The 17,655-nt window shown below is 46.9% G+C and overlaps 1 protein-coding gene across 1 annotated transcript in view; it reads left to right on the top strand.

The window, feature by feature from the left end:
- Positions 1-434: 434 nt before the first annotated feature.
- DNAJC10 (DnaJ heat shock protein family (Hsp40) member C10) overlaps positions 435-17,655 on the top strand; it is a 61,244-nt gene continuing 44,023 nt past the window's right edge. Inside the window, exons 1-3 of the mRNA XM_069733241.1 lie at positions 435-532; positions 5,341-5,626; positions 17,476-17,638. Coding sequence (XP_069589342.1) covers positions 5,432-5,626; positions 17,476-17,638 — 358 coding nt within the window. The 5' untranslated portion in view covers positions 435-532; positions 5,341-5,431. The remainder of the gene's footprint in view (positions 533-5,340; positions 5,627-17,475; positions 17,639-17,655) is intronic.

A 17,655-nucleotide genomic window follows, 5' to 3' on the forward strand; every position in this document is an offset into this window, starting at 1 on the left:
GACAGTGACGAGCCGCTGCCTGCGAGCGTGAACACACCGAGTCCTGTCAGTAGAGTGACACTGAAGAAAGGGGTTGACTGACCAGGTAATGGACAATCCCTTTAAGAATCACTGGACTATTATTTCCTGTCACGGATAAGTCCTCACAGTGACTGTTCCATATATCAGTCATTATCCTGTCAGGGTATATAGTAGGGACCGGACAGCCGCCACAGGGTGCGCCTGTGCGGGGCTGAGGGAGAACTGGCAGTCACATCCGCTCATGAGCACCCAGGCGGCTCCTCTGGCGAGAAAGTTGAAACCGACAAGTGGACGATCTCCTGTGTAAAGTCTTCATCCATCTGGACCAATCCCTGCGCGCCATGACACAAACCCCGCCCTATTCCCACAATCCTAGGCGGCGCAGGCATCTGGATACGGACGTGGGCGGGGCCGAGTGTGTGCAGCGTCACAACCCTGAGCGTCACCCTGGTGTGTGCGGCTGCTTCCGGCTCTCACGCTGCAGTCAGTCAGTGCCGGCTCCGGGCTGGAGGTAAGAGCGTGCAGTGTGTGCAGGGATAAGCAGGGTGCGCTCAGCTCACAGTCACACCAGGCGGGGAGCTAAGAGCTGCTGCCTGCAAGGACCTCACAGGCACTTGTGCAGGACTCCGCTGCTCTCTTGTGTTTCAGGCTCTGGGTCGGATGCTCGGGGGGTTTATGTCAGGTGTGGGCAGATCTTTTACTTGTGTTTTAAATCTGACGAGTGGGAAATAGGAATTATTGTTTTATAATATTTTTAGTTTTTTTGTTATTCTTCATGCACTTGGTGCATAGACCTGCAGGTAATACTGTGCATCCCTCCACTGGACATGCAGAAAATCCACGGCGGGTCTCTGTTAGGTCACATCCCATTCAGGTTTTGATGAATTTCGTGCAAATTCCTCCATCCTCACCATGGTGAATGGGATATTTTACCCACCACGTACCCTCTCCCTCCCTCCCACCACGTACCCCCTCCCTCCCTTACCCATGTACCCCCTCCCTTACCCACGTACCCCCTCCCTTACCCACGTACCCTCTCCCTCCCACCACGTACCCCCTCCCTCCCACCACGTACCCCCTCCCTCCCACCACGTACCCTCTCCCTCCCTCCCACCACGTACCCCCTCCCTCCCCCACGTACCCCCTCCCTTACCCACGTACCCCCTCCCTTACCCACGTACCCCCTCCCTTACCCACGTACCCTCTCCCTCCCACCACGTACCCCCTCCCTCCCACCACGTACCCTCTCCCTCCCACCACGTACCCCCTCCCTCCCCCCATGTACCCTCTCCCTCCCCCACGTACCCCCTCCCTTAACCACGTACCCTCTCCCTCCCTCCCCCATCACGTACCCTCTCCCTCCCCCCATGTACCCTCTCCCTCCCTCCCCCCATCACGTACCCTCTCCCTCCCTCCCCCCATCACGTACCCTCTCCCTCCCTCCCCCCATCACGTACCCTCTCCCTCCCTCCCTCCCCCCATCACGTACCCTCTCCCTCCCTCCCCCCATCACGTACCCTCTCCCTCCCTCCCCTCATCACGTACCCTCTCCCTCCCTCCCCTCATCACGTACCCTCTCCCTCCCTCCCCTCATCACGTACCCTCTCCCTCCCCCCACCACGTACCCTCTCCCTCCCCCCACCACGTACCCTCTCCCTCCCCCCCCCCCCACCACGTACCCTCTCCCTCCCCCCACCACGTACCCTCTCCCTCCCCCACGTACCCTCTCCCTCCCCCACGTACCCCCTCCCTTACCCACGTACCCTCTCCCTTCCTCCCTCCACCACGTACCCTCTCCCTTCCTCCCCCCCACGTACCCTCTCCCTCCCCCACGTACCCTCTCCCTCCCCCACGTACCCTCTCCCTCCCCCACGTACCCTCTCCCTCCCCCACGTACCCCCTCCCTCCCCCACCACGTACCCCCTCCCTCCCCCACCACGTACCCCTTCCCTCCCTCCCCCCACCACGTACCCCCTCCCTCCCCCCACCACGTACCCCCTCCCTCCCCCCACCACGTACCCCCTCCCTCCCCCCACCACGTACCCCCTCCCTCCCCCCACCACGTGCCCCCTCCCCCCACCACGTGCCCCCTCCCTCCCTCCCCCCACCACGTACCCCCTCCCTGCTTCCCCCCCACCACGTACCCCCTCCCTCCCTCCCCCCACCACGTACCCCCTCCCTGCTTCCCCCCCACCACGTACCCCCTCCCTTCCTCCCTCCATCACTGCAACTTTGTGTACTGATAGCAGAAAAAAATAATAATTTGTCAGAGGAATTATCCCAGAATCCATTCTATGAAGACAGGGCTAATCTCTGTGCGGATCCCCCACTGCACATCAGCAGGGCCCGATTCATTTGCATTGCTTTTTTGTTTTTAATTTAGCACTGGCAGATTTTGCACCAAATTTATCAAAATGGGCACCCAGTGTTTGATGAATTGGAGGGGGGGGGGGGGGGGGTGAAGGGACCTTTTTCGAGACAATTGTCGCATAATGCTTTCAATGAGCTTTAAAATGTTTAATATTAGCCTTCGATTGCAACACAACAAGGTCCGATAGGTGATGTACTGTAGAGAAGTGCAGGACAAATGATGAATCAGACTAAAATATAATAACATGCTGAAACGGAAAAAACAATGTATGAAACCAAGTAAAGTTAACTTTAAAAAGATGTAAATGAAATATTAAGGCACAAAATACATAAAACTGTTAGAGCCATTTTTAGTCTAGAAACAAAGGTGTTACGGCAATGATGAGATGGCCACTCGGCTTCAGGCACAGATTTTCCTTGCAAATATCCGGAGCTTAGGCAAATGTTGCAGGTGTGAAGGCTTACTGCTTGTTGGAGGGCTAGGCGCTTTGAATTGCTGGACAGTGCATACCGGTGGCATGATTGCATTGCTGACTCTTGCTGTATGGCATCAGAAGAGCGCTGTGGCACCAAAGCTGGTCGGATGAGTTAATGAAGCTGTGCTGTGAGGCTCCACAGCTGATCGTCAGGGGTGCCGGGTTTTGCCCCTCCAGGGATCAGAGATCGATGACCTATCCTAACAATAGATCATCAATGTTAAAGTTCCAGGCAACCCTTTTAAGAGTGATGGACTCTGTAACCATCATGGTCAGTGTTTACACACTATATCCATGCAGGGGGCTTCAATCTGTGACCTCTATTAACCCCTAGAGCTTTTTTTGGTTTTGCGTTTTCGTTTTTTGCTCACCTCCTTCCCAGAGCCATAATTTTTTTCTGTCAATATGGCCATGTGAGGGCTTATTTTTTGTGGGACAAGTTGTAGTTTTGAATGACATCATTGATTTTACCATGTAGTGTACTAAAATAGGGAAAAAAACTCCAAGTGCAGTGAAATTGCAAACAAAGTGCGATCCCACACTTTTTTTGTTTGCTTTTTGGCTAGGTTCACTAAATGCTGAAACTGACCGCCATTATGATTCTCAAGGTACCGTAATTACGAGTTCATAGAAATCAAACATGCCTAGGTTCTTTTTTATGTAAGTGGTGAAAAAAAATTCCAAACTTTGCTTAAAATTTTTTTTCAAAAATTGTGCAATATTCCAATACCCGTGTCCATTTTTTGTGAGGGCTTATGTTTTGCGTGCCGAGCTGCCTTTTTTTATTGATACCATTTTGGTGCAGATACTTTCTTTTGATCACCTGTTATTGCATTTTAATGCAACATCTTGGCGACCAAAAAAACGTAATTCTGGGGTTCCGAGGTTTTTTCTCTCGCTACGCTGTTTAGTGATCAGGTTAATTCCTTTTCTTTATTGATCGAGCGATTTTGAATGCGGCAATACCAAATATGTGTAGGTTTGAGGTTTTTTTTTATTTTTTTTATTTTGAATGAAGAAAAAGGGGTGATTTGAATTTTTTTTTTTTTTTTTTTTGTTTCATATTTTTAAACATTTTTTTTAAAAAACTTTTGGCATGCTTAAATAGCCTTCATGGGAGGCAGTGTGATGGCTTGGGCATGCATGGCTGCCAGTGGCACTGGGTCACTAGTGATTATTGATGATGTGACACAGGACAGAAGCAGCCAAATGAATTCTGAGGTATTCAGAGCCATTCAGATCCAGCCAATGCAGCCAAACTGATTGGTCGTCGTTTCATACTACAGATGGACAAAGACCCAAAACATAAAGCCAAAGCAACTCAGGAGTTTATTAAAGCAAAGAAGTGGAATATTCTTGAATGGCCAAGTCAGTCACCTGATCTCAACCCAATTGAGCAGCATTTCACTTGTTAAAGACTAAACTTCAGACAGAAAGGCCCACAAACAAACAGCAACTGAAAACCACCACAGTGAAGGCCTGGCAGAGCATCAAAAAGGAGGAAACACAGCGTCTGGTGATGTCCATGAGCTCAAGACTTCAGGCAGTCATTGCCAACAAAGGGTTTTCAACCAAGTACTAGAAATGAAGATTTTATTTAAAATTATTGAATCTGTCCAATTACTTTTGGTCCCTTTAAAAACAGGGTGGCACATGTTAAGGAGCTGAAACTCCTAAACCCTTCATCCAATTTTAATGTGGATACCCTCAAATGAAAGCTGAAAGTCTGAACCTCAACTGCATCTGAATTGTTTTGTTTAAAATTCATTGTGGTAATGTCTATAACCAAAATTAGAAAAATGTCTCTGTCCAAATATATATGGACCTAACTGTAGGAGTCCAGTGGGCGGTCCTGCTAGTGATTGACAGCTGTCTACATGCACAGTCATACAGGGAAGACTCAGTCCCTAGTAGAACCGCCCACTGGACTCCTGTCCAAACAAACCAAATGGGATTTCAATGAATAAACTGAAAATTTTTCTAAAACTTTTCCTAAAAAATGAATATCAATCTGATCAGCTCCTCCTCTTGTTCTAGAACATCCCGCCTGCAGATTACATGCCATTTTCAACATGGCAGGTTCACATGTAGCTGCCACATTGTGGCATGGATTCCGCTATGATGACCGTCCCCAAATAATGCATGTGAATCGGCTGCCCTGCCAGCACCATGGAAAATAATCCCTCCATAATACTTATTTTGGGCTGAAATGCAGAGGATTAGCCTCATTTAATGGCAGCCTGTAGAGAAGTTGCAGTGGTAAGGAAGGGTGTGGGGGAATGTTATGAGATACAGACATTGCCCCCTGTCCTGGGTGGTACAACCTGGCATCATACTGATCTGGGGGTCCGCTCTGTGTATGCCAGCACTTTCTCCCAATTTAGAAATGCAAAAAAGTGAAGTTGTGTGACAGTATTTAAAGTTTACATACAACTTAGTAATTATTTTTTTCCTCTTTTTTTTTTTGTTTCAGGCCAAAGGAAGGAAGACACCATGGAAAATCACTAAGAACCGGAACTCAAATTGGTCATTAGTATTTTAGTTTTCCAACATTTATATGAACGATGGATGGTGACACTGTAAGAACTGGAAACCTGAGGAGAACGGCTCTGGGTTTTATCATCTTCTCTTTGGCCGTGCTGGTCTGCACAGATGAGGACTACTATGGATTACTGGGAACATCCAGGGCATCCAGTACTAGAGAAATCAGACAAGCGTTCAAGAAATTAGCCCTAAAACTACATCCTGATAAAAATCAGGTAAGTGCAGTCCTCGATATTGTTCAGTGTTATTAACATTTAAGAATGTGATTCCCTATCCAACAGGTGCCCCCCCACCTCACAGCGATCATAAGAACGGGACTTCAGATCCCCATTGTGAATGCAGCATAGGTGCCCACGCTCGGTCTCCTCTCCATTCATTGTCTATTAGACTGCTGCAGAGTTTACCTCCCGACTATTTCCGGCAGTTCCAGTGAAAATGAATGCAGCGGAGGCCAAGCATGCACACATACGCTCCATTCCAAGAGGAACCCCACTTTCAGAAGAGCTGGTTATACAGTGATCAGAAACTTATCTCCCATTGTATGCATTGGGGATAACTTGTAATTTTGAGAGCTCCCCTCCCCCTTAAGTTAAAGCAGAATTTTGATAAGGACTATGATATTGGGTATTTTAAAAAGGTGAGACATTGAGCTGGGCTGCAAAAAGTGGGGGCAGGGCTTTCTCTGCTTTTATTTCTATCAATCTGCATATATGCATTGCAGAGAGGTGGGCATTCGGTGTAGGGGTAGGCCAGCCATTGGGCAGTGAATGCAGGAATTCATGGAGGGAAAAAGTTCCAGTGCTTTAGTGCTGGCAGATTGCTGATGAATATGATAAAGTCAAAACGTTACAAAGCCCAATGACCTGACATACGTAGACAATTGCTTAGTTGATTGAAGAGGTGGGTTCATGTGGCTGCCGTGAATGGAGGTGATATCTTCATGTATCAGCAAGATAGGAATGATTTTATTTATTAAAAAATTATCCTTAGGCAATCTTCACGCCTCTTTTTGCCAGTGGTGGCGTACTCCTGAAGATTGGGCTGGCAGCCTGGTGGTGAAGCTGGCCCGATCTGCGCCCCCCCCCCCCCCCTCCAGACTGTGTGCGCGCCCCCCCCTCCAGACTGTGTGCGCGCCCCCCCCCCTCCAGACTGTGTGCGCGCCCCCCCCTCCAGACTGTGTGCGCGCCCCCCCCCCTCCAGACTGTGTGCGCGCCCCCCCCCCCCTCCAGACTGTGTGCGCGCCCCCCCCCCCCTCCAGACTGTGTGCGCGCCCCCCCCCTCCAGACTGTGTGCGCGCCCCCCCCCTCCAGACTGTGTGCGCGCCCCCCCTCCAGACTGTGCGCAGCGTTGAGGAGACTGAGCCTGACATGAAGCAAGCAGATAAGCATCCATGCTGTGACTGTAGGGTGGGTTGATTACCCAGGCTACAAGCGCTGCATTAGAGAATTAAAAAAAAAAAAAAAAAAAAAAAAAACAACCCTTCATTATGAGAATGGAGAAGATTTTTTTTTTTTTAATAAAAGGTAGATTGCAAAAGTTTTTTTTCCTCAGTCGCCCATGACAGCACTACCAGAGAGAGGGGATCCGCCCTTCAGGGACAGGAAACCTACAGGATAAAAGGGCGGTACCTCTCCCCTGCATCAGTTTGGTTTCCTGTCCCTGACGGGGAACCTTCTCGGACGGTACCTGTCATGAACGACCGGAAGACTAACCTGGCGAAGATCCGGAACCGGCCAGTCCGAGTTCTGGCGGCGGGGAGGCCCCTGCCACGGCTGGTCCGGTATCCGAAGCCGCCACGACTTCGACCGAGGGGTCTAGAAGCGTGAGCGGGGGGAAGCGCCGCCGCCACTCCGGATAGGAGTTGGAGCGCTCCAGCACACTGCCGCAGGACGCCAGGATCCAAGATGGTGCCGCACCGGAAGTAGTGGAGGGACTTCCGGTTCGGGGGCAGTGAGGTGAATGGCTACACCAAGATGGCGCTGCCCCGGAACCGGAATCCTTCATTTCCGGGTCGTCTAGCTGCGCGCGCATGCGCAGTGGCTAGGAATGACAAAGAAAAAAGAAAGAAGCGCTTCCCCCAAACAGTGCAGCCACGGGGGGAGGGGGCCAAGCGCCACCCTTTAAAAGAAGGTGCGCTTGACAGACCCTTGCTGCATGCTGTTCCAAGATGGAAGACAGCGATCAGCAGCTCTAGCCACCGCCACCGCAGCAGCGCCATCGTCAGCGCCAGAAACCAGATGCCCAGGGGAAGAGAACTTCTGCAAGCAACCGAAGTTCCCGATCCAGTAGCCATTCCACACCATGTAGTTCCAGTGTGGTAAACCTGCGGCCGGCCACGGATCATACGCCTCAGGATCCTACCCCTCCTCCAGAACCGGTACCTGTGGCTGCGTCAGATTGGTGAGTGATCTTCGTGAAAGCTCATTTTTTGTAATTGGGGTTCCCCTTCTCCCTTATCTAGGCAAGGAAGAGAGCGGGGAAGATGAAAAATAGGACCTGCCCCTTATGTGAGAAAGCATTACCACAGTCCTGGGAGAAGAAATTATGCGACTCCTGTATTGAGCGAGTCCTCTGTGAGGAGACCCCGAACTTCGCCTCTGAGTTACGCTCTGTAATTAAAGCGGAGGTTGAGACGGTGTTTAACTCCCTTAAAATCGACAGGAGATCTACTAAGAAATCAGTTCCTGATAGAAATTCCGACTCTTCTAGCTCCGAGAGTAAAAACTCGGATACGCAAGATTCATCCCTCTCCTCTTCAGACAGTGAAAGTGGGGGTCGTCATTGCTTCCCCCTAGATGAGGTTGATGGCCTTGTAAAGGCTGTAAGATCGACGATGGGGGTGTTAGATCCTCGTCCTGATAAAACGGTACAGGACATTGTTTGGTGGTCTTTCCCAAAAAAAGCGTAAGGTGTTTCCCCTTAATGAAAATATTCAAACGTTAATTAAGAAGGAGTGGGAGAAACCTGAGAGGAGAAATGCATCGGTTCCCTCTATTAAAAGGTAATACCCCTTTGAAGAAGAGGCTTCGGTCTCGTGGGATAAAGCCCCCAAACTCGACGTTGCGGTAGCTAAGGCCTCGAAAAAGTTTGCATTACCATTCGAGGATATGGGAACCTTGAAAGACCCTCTTGACAAAAGAGCAGATACTTTTCTTAAAGGGGCCTGGGAGTCAGCCGGAGGATGCTTAAGGCCAACTATAGCAGCGGCATGTACGTCGCGTTCCTTAATGATTTGGGTCGACAACTTAGAGAAACAGATTAGAGATGGGGTCCCTAGGAATAAAATTTTAGAGTCCACCCCTATGATTAGAGGAGCCGCGGCATTCTTGGCAGACTCTTCGGCCGACTCCATTAAATTAACATCTAAATCGGCAGCTCTCTCAAATGCGGCACGTAGAACCCTATGGTTAAAAAGCTGGCCGGGGGATTTACAAACTAAACACAAACTGTGTTCAATCCCCTGTGAAGGTAAATTCCTCTTTGGAGAGACTTTGGACGATATCCTGCAAAAAGCAGGTGATAAAAAGAAAGGTTTTCCCATCCTGGCCCCAACATATAATAAACGGCCCTTTCGGAACAGAAAATTTTTTAGGAGACCACCGAGGGAGCAAAACCGATGGGATGATGGGAGAAGGAAAGACAGAGGTTTCCTTTTTGGTAACTCCCCTCGAGATAGAAACCCCCCCCCCCCCAAGTGACGCCTTCCCCAGGGTGGGAGGGAGATTGACTCAATTCCTCCCGGCCTGGGAGAAAATTTCGACCAGCCCTTGGATATTGATATTAATAGGAGAAGGGCTTCGCATAGAATTTTTATCCCTACCCCCACGGAATTATGTGGTAACACCGCTGAGATCATCTCCTCATCAGCAAGAAGCTCTAGAACTAGAAATTATAAAACTAGTAAACAAGGCTGTCATCCAAGAAGTCCCCCCTCTGGAGAGAGGGAAGGGATTCTACTCTCCATTGTTCCTGGTTCCCAAACCGGATGGAACCTTCCGAACTATAATAAACTTACGGAAGTTGAATACCTATGTAAAAAAACTACAGATTCAAAATGGAGTCAATAAAATCAACGATAAAAAATCTGTTTCCCAACTGTTTTATGATAGTTCTAGATCTCAGCGACGCATTTTATCACGTCCCCATCCACAAGACCTCTCAGAAATTCCTCAGACTGGCAGTAGTCATAAAAGGACAGACCAGGGAATACCAATACAGGGCTCTTCCCTTTGGCATATCAATTGCTCCCCGCATCTTCACAAAGTTGATAGCGGAGATGATGGCACATCTGAGAGAGGAAGACGTCTTGATTATTCCATATCTAGATGATTTTCTGATTGTGAGCAACTCGGCCGAACTCTGCCGTCAACAATGCGACAGAGTCATAGACACCTTAACAAAATTGGGCTGGCTGGTGAACCTCCAAAAATCAAAACTGGAACCAACCAAGGTTCAAGAATTCTTGGGTCTCATCCTGGACTCAAGTTCTCAGGTTTGTTATCTACCAGACAAGAAAAAACAAAACCTAATCCACCTAGTGTCACAAGCGCGTGCAAACCCTACCATGACTCTAAGAAAGGCAATGTCATTACTGGGATCCCTCTCTGCCTGTCTCCTAGCGGTTCAGTGGGCACAGCTCCACACAAGGACACTTCAGTGGGATATTTTAAGGAACCAAAAAATACTAGGAGGACGGTAAGAAAATCGAATGACTCTAAGTTTACCCACTATTCATTCCCTGGGCTGGTGGCTGAATCCCAACAACTTATCAAAAGGGATTCCCTGGGTAATAGAGGCGTCTTAGATAGTTACCACAGATGCAAGTCCCACAGGGTGGGGGGCTCACCTAGACGACAGAGTCACTCAGGGGATATGGACAATTCAGGAGCTCAGATCTTCCTCAAATCAAAAAGAGTTGAGGGCCGTGAATCATGCACTACTGTACTTCCTAGACCAACTGCAAGGCCATCATGTCCGAGTATTCTCGGACAACAAAGTAGTAGTAGCTTACTTAAACCACCAGGGGGGAACCAGGTCTCAATCATTAATGGAAACTACCTCCGAAATTTTCAGCCTGGTACAAAACAACTTCCTGTCCCTATCAGCCCTACATATAAAGGGGGTGGAAAACCAAAAAGCGGACTTTCTGAGTCGTACCCAACTAAAGCAGGGGGAGTGGTCTCTAAATCAGGGCATATTCAACAAAATTACAGATCTAACATAGTAACATAGTAACATAGTTAGTAAGGCCGAAAAAAGACATTTGTCCATCCAGTTCAGCCTATATTCCATCATAATAAATACCCAGATCTACGTCCTTCTACAGAACCTAATAATTGTATGATACAATATTGTTCTGCTCCAGGAAGACATCCAGGCCTCTCTTGAACCCCTCGACTGAGTTCGCCATCACCACCTCCTCAGGCAAGCAATTCCAGATTCTCACTGCCCTAACAGTAAAGAATCCTCTTCTATGTTGGTGGAAAAACCTTCTCTCCTCCAGACGCAAAGAATGCCCCCTTGTGCCCGTCACCTTCCTTGGTATAAACAGATCCTCAGCGAGATATTTGTATTGTCCCCTTATATACTTATACATGGTTATTAGATCGCCCCTCAGTCGTCTTTTTTCTAGACTAAATAATCCTAATTTCGCTAATCTATCTGGGTATTGTAGTTCTCCCATCCCCTTTATTAATTTTGTTGCCCTCCTTTGTACTCTCTCTAGTTCCATTATATCCTTCCTGAGCACCGGTGCCCAAAACTGGACACAGTACTCCATGTGCGGTCTAACTAGGGATTTGTACAGAGGCAGTATAATGCTCTCATCATGTGTATCCAGACCTCTTTTAATGCACCCCATGATCCTGTTTGCCTTGGCAGCTGCTGCCTGGCACTGGCTGCTCCAGGTAAGTTTATCATTAACTAGGATCCCCAAGTCCTTCTCCCTGTCAGATTTACCCAGTGGTTTCCCGTTCAGTGTGTAATGGTGATATTGATTCCCTCTTCCCATGTGTATAACCTTACATTTATCATTGTTAAACCTCATCTGCCACCTTTCAGCCCAAGTTTCCAACTTATCCAGATCCATCTGTAGCAGAATACTATCTTCTCTTGTATTAACTGCTTTACATAGTTTTGTATCATCTGCAAATATCGATATTTTACTGTGTAAACCTTTTACCAGATCATTAATGAATATGTTGAAGAGAACAGGTCCCAATACTGACCCCTGCGGTACCCCACTGGTCACAGCGACCCAGTTAGAGGCTATACCATTTATAACCACCCTCTGCTTTCTATCACTAAGCCAGTTACTAACCCATTTACACACATGTTCCCCCAGACCAAGCATTCTCATTTTGTGTACCAACCTCTTGTGCGGCACGGTATCAAACGCTTTGGAAAAATCGAGATATACCACGTCCAATGACTCACCGTGGTCCAGCCTATAGCTTACCTCTTCATAAAAACTGATAAGATTGGTTTGACAGGAGCGATTTCTCATAAACCCATGCTGATATGGAGTTAAACAGTTATTCTCATTGAGATAATCCAGAATAACATCCCTCAGAAACCCTTCAAATATTTTACCAACAATAGAGGTTAGACTTACTGGCCTATAATTTCCAGGTTCACTTTTAGAGCCCTTTTTGAATATTGGCACCACATTTGCTATGCGCCAGTCCTGCGGAACAGACCCTGTCGCTATAGAGTCACTAAAAATAAGAAATAATGGTTTATCTATTACATTACTTAGTTCTCTTAGTACTCGTGGGTGTATGCCATCCGGACCCGGAGATTTATCTATTTTAATCTTATTTAGCCGGTTTCGCACCTCTTCTTGGGTTAGATTGGTGACCCTTAATATAGGGTTTTCATTGTTTCTTGGGATTTCACCTAGCATTTCATTTTCCACCGTGAATACCGTGGAGAAGAAGGTGTTTAATATGTTAGCTTTTTCCTCGTCATCTACAACCATTCTTTCCTCACTATTTTTTAAGGGGCCTACATTTTCAGTTTTTATTCTTTTACTATTGATATAGTTGAAGAACAGTTTGGGATTAGTTTTACTCTCCTTAGCAATGTGCTTCTCTGTTTCCTTTTTGGCAGCTTTAATTAGTTTTTTAGATAAAGTATTTTTCTCCCTATAGTTTTTTAGAGCTTCAATGGTGCCATCCTGCTTTAGTAGTGCAAATGCTTTCTTTTTACTGTTAATTGCCTGTCTTACTTCTTTGTTTAGCCACATTGGGTTTTTCCTATTTCTAGTCCTTTTATTCCCACAAGGTATAAACCGCTTACACTGCCTATTTAGGATGTTCTTAAACATTTCCCATTTATTATCTGTATTCTTATTTCTGAGGATATTGTCCCAGTCTACCAGATTAAGGGCATCTCTAAGCTGTTCAAACTTTGCCTTCCTAAAGTTCAATGTTTTTGTGACTCCCTGACAAGTCCCCCTAGTGAAAGACAGGTGAAACTGCACAATATTGTGGATCTATGGGGGATCCCTGTAATAGACCTCTTTGCCAATATGCACAACAAGAAAGTGGAAACTTTCTGTTCCCTAGATCCCAGGGGGAATCCTCAGGCCGTGGATGCATTCACAATACCCTGGACACAGACCCTAACATATGCATTTCCCCCTACTATTCTCATTCCAGCAGTTCTGAGAAAGATCAGGCAGGACAAATCCAGACTCATCTTGATAGCCCCCTTGCCCAAGAGAGCCTGGTTTTCATGGCTGAGGATGTTATCAATCACCGATCCCTGGGTGCTTCCGGATCTTCCGGACCTCCTGTCTCAGGGACCGGTGTTCCACCCTCAATCAGAAAATCTCCATCTGACAGCGTGGCTTTTGAGAGGTCACTATTGAGGGAAAGAGGGTTTTCTGACAAACTAGTGTCTACACTAATGAAAAGTAGAAAACCTGTGACCACAAAAATATACGGCAAAACATGGAAAACATTTTTTGTCCTCCTCTGGGGTAAAATTGCAAGATGGTGTTCCAGTGTCTGAAATACTAGAATTTCTACAGAAGTGCTTAGACTTAGGCCTTTCGGTAAGTACCTTAAAGGTACAGATAGCAGCTCTAGGAGCTTTATACTGTGAGAACATAGCAGCCAATCCTTGGGTTATACGGTTTATCAGAGCAGCCGCAAGGTCTAAACCGCTAACTATAAGTAGATTACCAACCTGGGATCTGAACTTAGTTCTGTCAGCCTTAACAGACTCCCCGTTTGAGCCCATAGAATCGGTACCCCTTAAAATTCTTTCTCTTAAAACGGCCCTCCTAATAGCCCTGACTTCGGCCCGTAGGATAAGTGACCTCCAAGCCCTATCTGTAAACCCTCCATTTACACAAATTCTGGATGATAAAGTTATATTAAAAACAGACCCTTCCTATCTACCGAAAGTTGCGTCAACATTCCATAGATCCCAAGAAATAATCCTTCCTTCTTTCTGTCAAAACCCTAAAAATAAGAAGGAAGAGAAATTCCATACACTAGACGTTAAAAGGTGCCTGGTCCAATACATAAAAATCACCCAGCAGTATAGGAAGGAAGGGTCTCTTTTTGTCTGCTTCCAGGGACCCAGGAAAGGACTCAAAGCTTCTAAGGGCACTATAGCTCGATGGGTCACAGATGCAATAGCTTTGGCGTACTCATCCTCCGGGAACGCCATTCCGCAAGGACTGAAGGCACATTCTACAAGGGCTATGGCGACCTCCTGGGCTGAAAGGTCAGAGGTACCATTAGATCAGATCTGTAAGGCGGCCACCTGGTCATCACCTTCAACCTTCTTCAGACACTACCGCTTAGACCTAGCCTCTTCGTCTGACCTAACCTTCGGGAGAAGGGTTCTGCAGGCTGTGGTCCCTCCCTAAGCAATGATCTCTGTAATTCTCTCTGGTAGTGCTGTCATGGGCGACTGAGAAAAGTGTAGTTACTCACCGATAACGGTGTTTCTCAGAGCCCATGACAGCACCTGCTTATTTCCCCCCCCCCCCTCATCACGTGTGCGGTGAGCACATTATTTGTGTGAAGTGGTTTTTTACATATAGACACGGTGTTCACTGTTAAGCATTATGATTAAATTGCATATTTTTTGTGTTGTTGTGACTAACCTGGAGGACCTCCGATGCTCTGTAAACAAAACTGATGCAGGGGAGAGGTACCGCCCTTTTATCCTGTAGGTTTCCTGTCCCTGAAGGGCGGATCCCCTCTCTGGTAGTGCTGTCATGGGCTCTGAGAAACACCGTTATCGGTGAGTAACTACACTTTTTCTGCACTTTGCAATTGTAGCCATTCTAAACCTTGAGACAACCCCCTTAATTTGATGTTGCTGCCTCAGCAGCGTGCAGTCCCCAAATATTTGTCTTAGGCAACTGATACTAAGCCTATTTTGATGCATTTCCTAATGTGGGAAAGAATGTTGGAATCCATCTATTACCATCTGAATAGGGGACAGTACTGGCTGGTGAGGGGCAGAATATCACTGTAGGGTGCAGGAGGTGTGTACAATAGAGCTCGACCCCTAGTATAGGGAACCGGAGATGGGGATGAGCGGAGCCTCCTTGTCCCTCAGGCAAACGGCTTCTTAACGAAGTGACGTTTTCTGTGTTATTTTTCCATGGTGACCTTATTCCAGATTGTGCACTCTTCTCTTGCATGCAGTGTTCTGGTGATGTCACTTTGCTGGCTCTCGAATCCAAGTTACACCCCTCTGCAAATGTTGTTTCTGTGCTTATGTTTAATAGTGGTAACGTTTTTGTTATGTATAATGTCTGTAAAGGCCACATGCTCATGTTAGGTTGCTGTCAGGAGTCCGTCTCCTGTACAACAAAATGGTCAGGCTTAAGTTGTGTCTTGCCAGACCCTTCCAATATTGGCATGTTTAGACTGTAGTCTTTACAGGGGCCTTAAGGTACCTTCACACTAAGCGACGCTGCAGCGATACCGACAACGATGTCGATCGCTGCAGCGTCGCTGGAGAGCTGTCACACAGACAGCTCTCCAGTGACCAACGATGCCGGTAACCAGGGTAAATATTGGGTTACTAAGCGCAGGGCCGCGCTTAGTAACCCGATGTTTACCCTGGTTACCATCGTAAAAGTAAAAAAAACAAACGCTTCATACTTGCCTACCGCTGTCTGTCCCCGGCGCTCTGCTTCTCTGCACTGACTGTGAGCGCAGCGGCCGGAAAGCAGAGCGGTGACGTCACCGCTCTGCTTTCCGGCTGGCCGGCGCTCACAGCCAGTGCAGGAAGCACAGCGTCGGGGACAGACAGCGGTAGGTAAGTATGAAGCGTTTGTTTTTTTTACGATGGTAACCAGGGTAAACATCGGGTTACTAAGCGCGGCCCTGCGCTTAGTAACCCGATGTTTACCCTGGTTACCAGTGAAGACATTGCTGAATCGTCGTCACACACGCCGATCCAGCAATGTCAGCGGGAGAGCCAGCGATGAAATAAAGTTCTGGCCTTTCTGCTCCGACCAACGACATCACAGCAGGGGCCTGATCGCTGCTGCGTGTCAAACACAACGATATCGCTAGCCAGGACGCTGCAACGTCACGGATCGCTAGCGATATTGTTGTGAAGTTGTTTAGTGTGAAGGTACCTTTACGACTTCATGAGGACTTAAAAATCATGAGATTATCTCTCCTCTCCGTTCTGTATTTTATCAATTGTCCAAATCCTTGCTCCGGAACCATCTAATATCTTGAAAGTAATCCAAAACACAATCCAGCACATCTTTAAAAATTATCTTACCTTCTAATTTCAGAGTCTTCAGCGGTTGATACCTTTTAATGACTAACTGAAAAGATGGTAACAAATTGCAAGCTTTCGAGACTACACAGGTCTCTTCATCAGGCATAAAATAACACAAAATCTGAAGTCACATATTTATGCACAACAGGACACAGGAATAATGCAATAGACAAGACAAGTGAAGCAGAACCTCCAATATGGGAGGGAGAAGCAGTTGTGGCCGTACATATAGGAACAGTTCATAGAATAAGGAGTGTGAAAGTTCTATTGTCCTGTGATTGAGGTCTGGTCCATGGTTGTGATGCCCCCAAAGGTCTGAGGAGCACATTCCTTAGGTGATGTAGAATGACATAAATCCATGTATTCCTGCTCCTCGTGTGTCAAAGGTTCTCATAAGTTTGCACTCCCAACTATTTTTTTTTTTTGTCTGAGATTTAAAGTTACCTTTTTAATACTAGTAATTTCATGTAAATTATGCTGTGATAAGGGAGACAAAATTATTTGCCCACAGGTAGGTCTGTTTTTTTTTTTTTTTTTTTTCTTGCGTGGCAATGAGAATTCATCCTTGTTCTACGTTTTTGCCCTGTCTCCACCCACATACAGCCCCCCTGCTGAACATTTGGTGCATATTAAGTACGCTACATGATGCTGCTGAAAGTACCTGGTTTGTTTTGTTGTTTTAATCCTAGGCTACTTTTAAAGGGAGTGTCACTAGTGTTTTGCTGTATATCCTGTAGAGGCTGAGACCCTGATTCCAGCTGTTTGTCACTTCCTATTCTGCTTGCTAAAGTCACTGTTTTCTCTGCTGCAGATTTTCCCGTTCTCTGAATGCGGAACCCTGTATAATCCCAGCCACATTATTGATTTGCAGCTTTCTGTGTACACTGTGCACAGGCAGAAAAATCTGCTAATTTGTGGTGGGGACCTAGATTAAACAGAGCATGAAGACAACTTGGCACAAGACTAGTCCTGTAGTGATAATCTTTTGCTGATAAAACACTGATTTTATTGAAACGGCAACACGCAGCCCAATAAGTGACACATTGCTGGAATCACGGTTTCAGCCTCTACATCATGCTTTTCTCAGATTCCATTAAAAGCTCTCCATCCTGCCGATCAGTGGGGGTCTGGCAGTCAGCTATTCTGTGCAGAGGTGATATCTTGCTAGAATACCCTCTATACTCCATGTCTACAACCTAGTCACTGTAACCAGCGTTTGGTGTTTTAAGTAGATAAGTTTAAGTATGATGTGATTTTATAATTCTGGTCACAATCAATTTTCTAATCTCTCCAGAATGATCCAAGTGCACATGACAAATTTTTGAAAATAAACCGAGCTTACGAGGTGTTAAAAGATGAAGATCTTCGCAAAAAGTATGATAAATATGGTGAGAAAGGTCTAGAGGAGAACCAAGGAGGCCATTATGAAAGTTGGAGCTACTATCGATATGATTTTGGTATGTTTTATTTTGTT

Source organism: Ranitomeya imitator, chromosome 7, assembly GCF_032444005.1.
Source record: "Ranitomeya imitator isolate aRanImi1 chromosome 7, aRanImi1.pri, whole genome shotgun sequence".
NCBI lineage: Eukaryota > Metazoa > Chordata > Amphibia > Anura > Dendrobatidae > Ranitomeya > Ranitomeya imitator.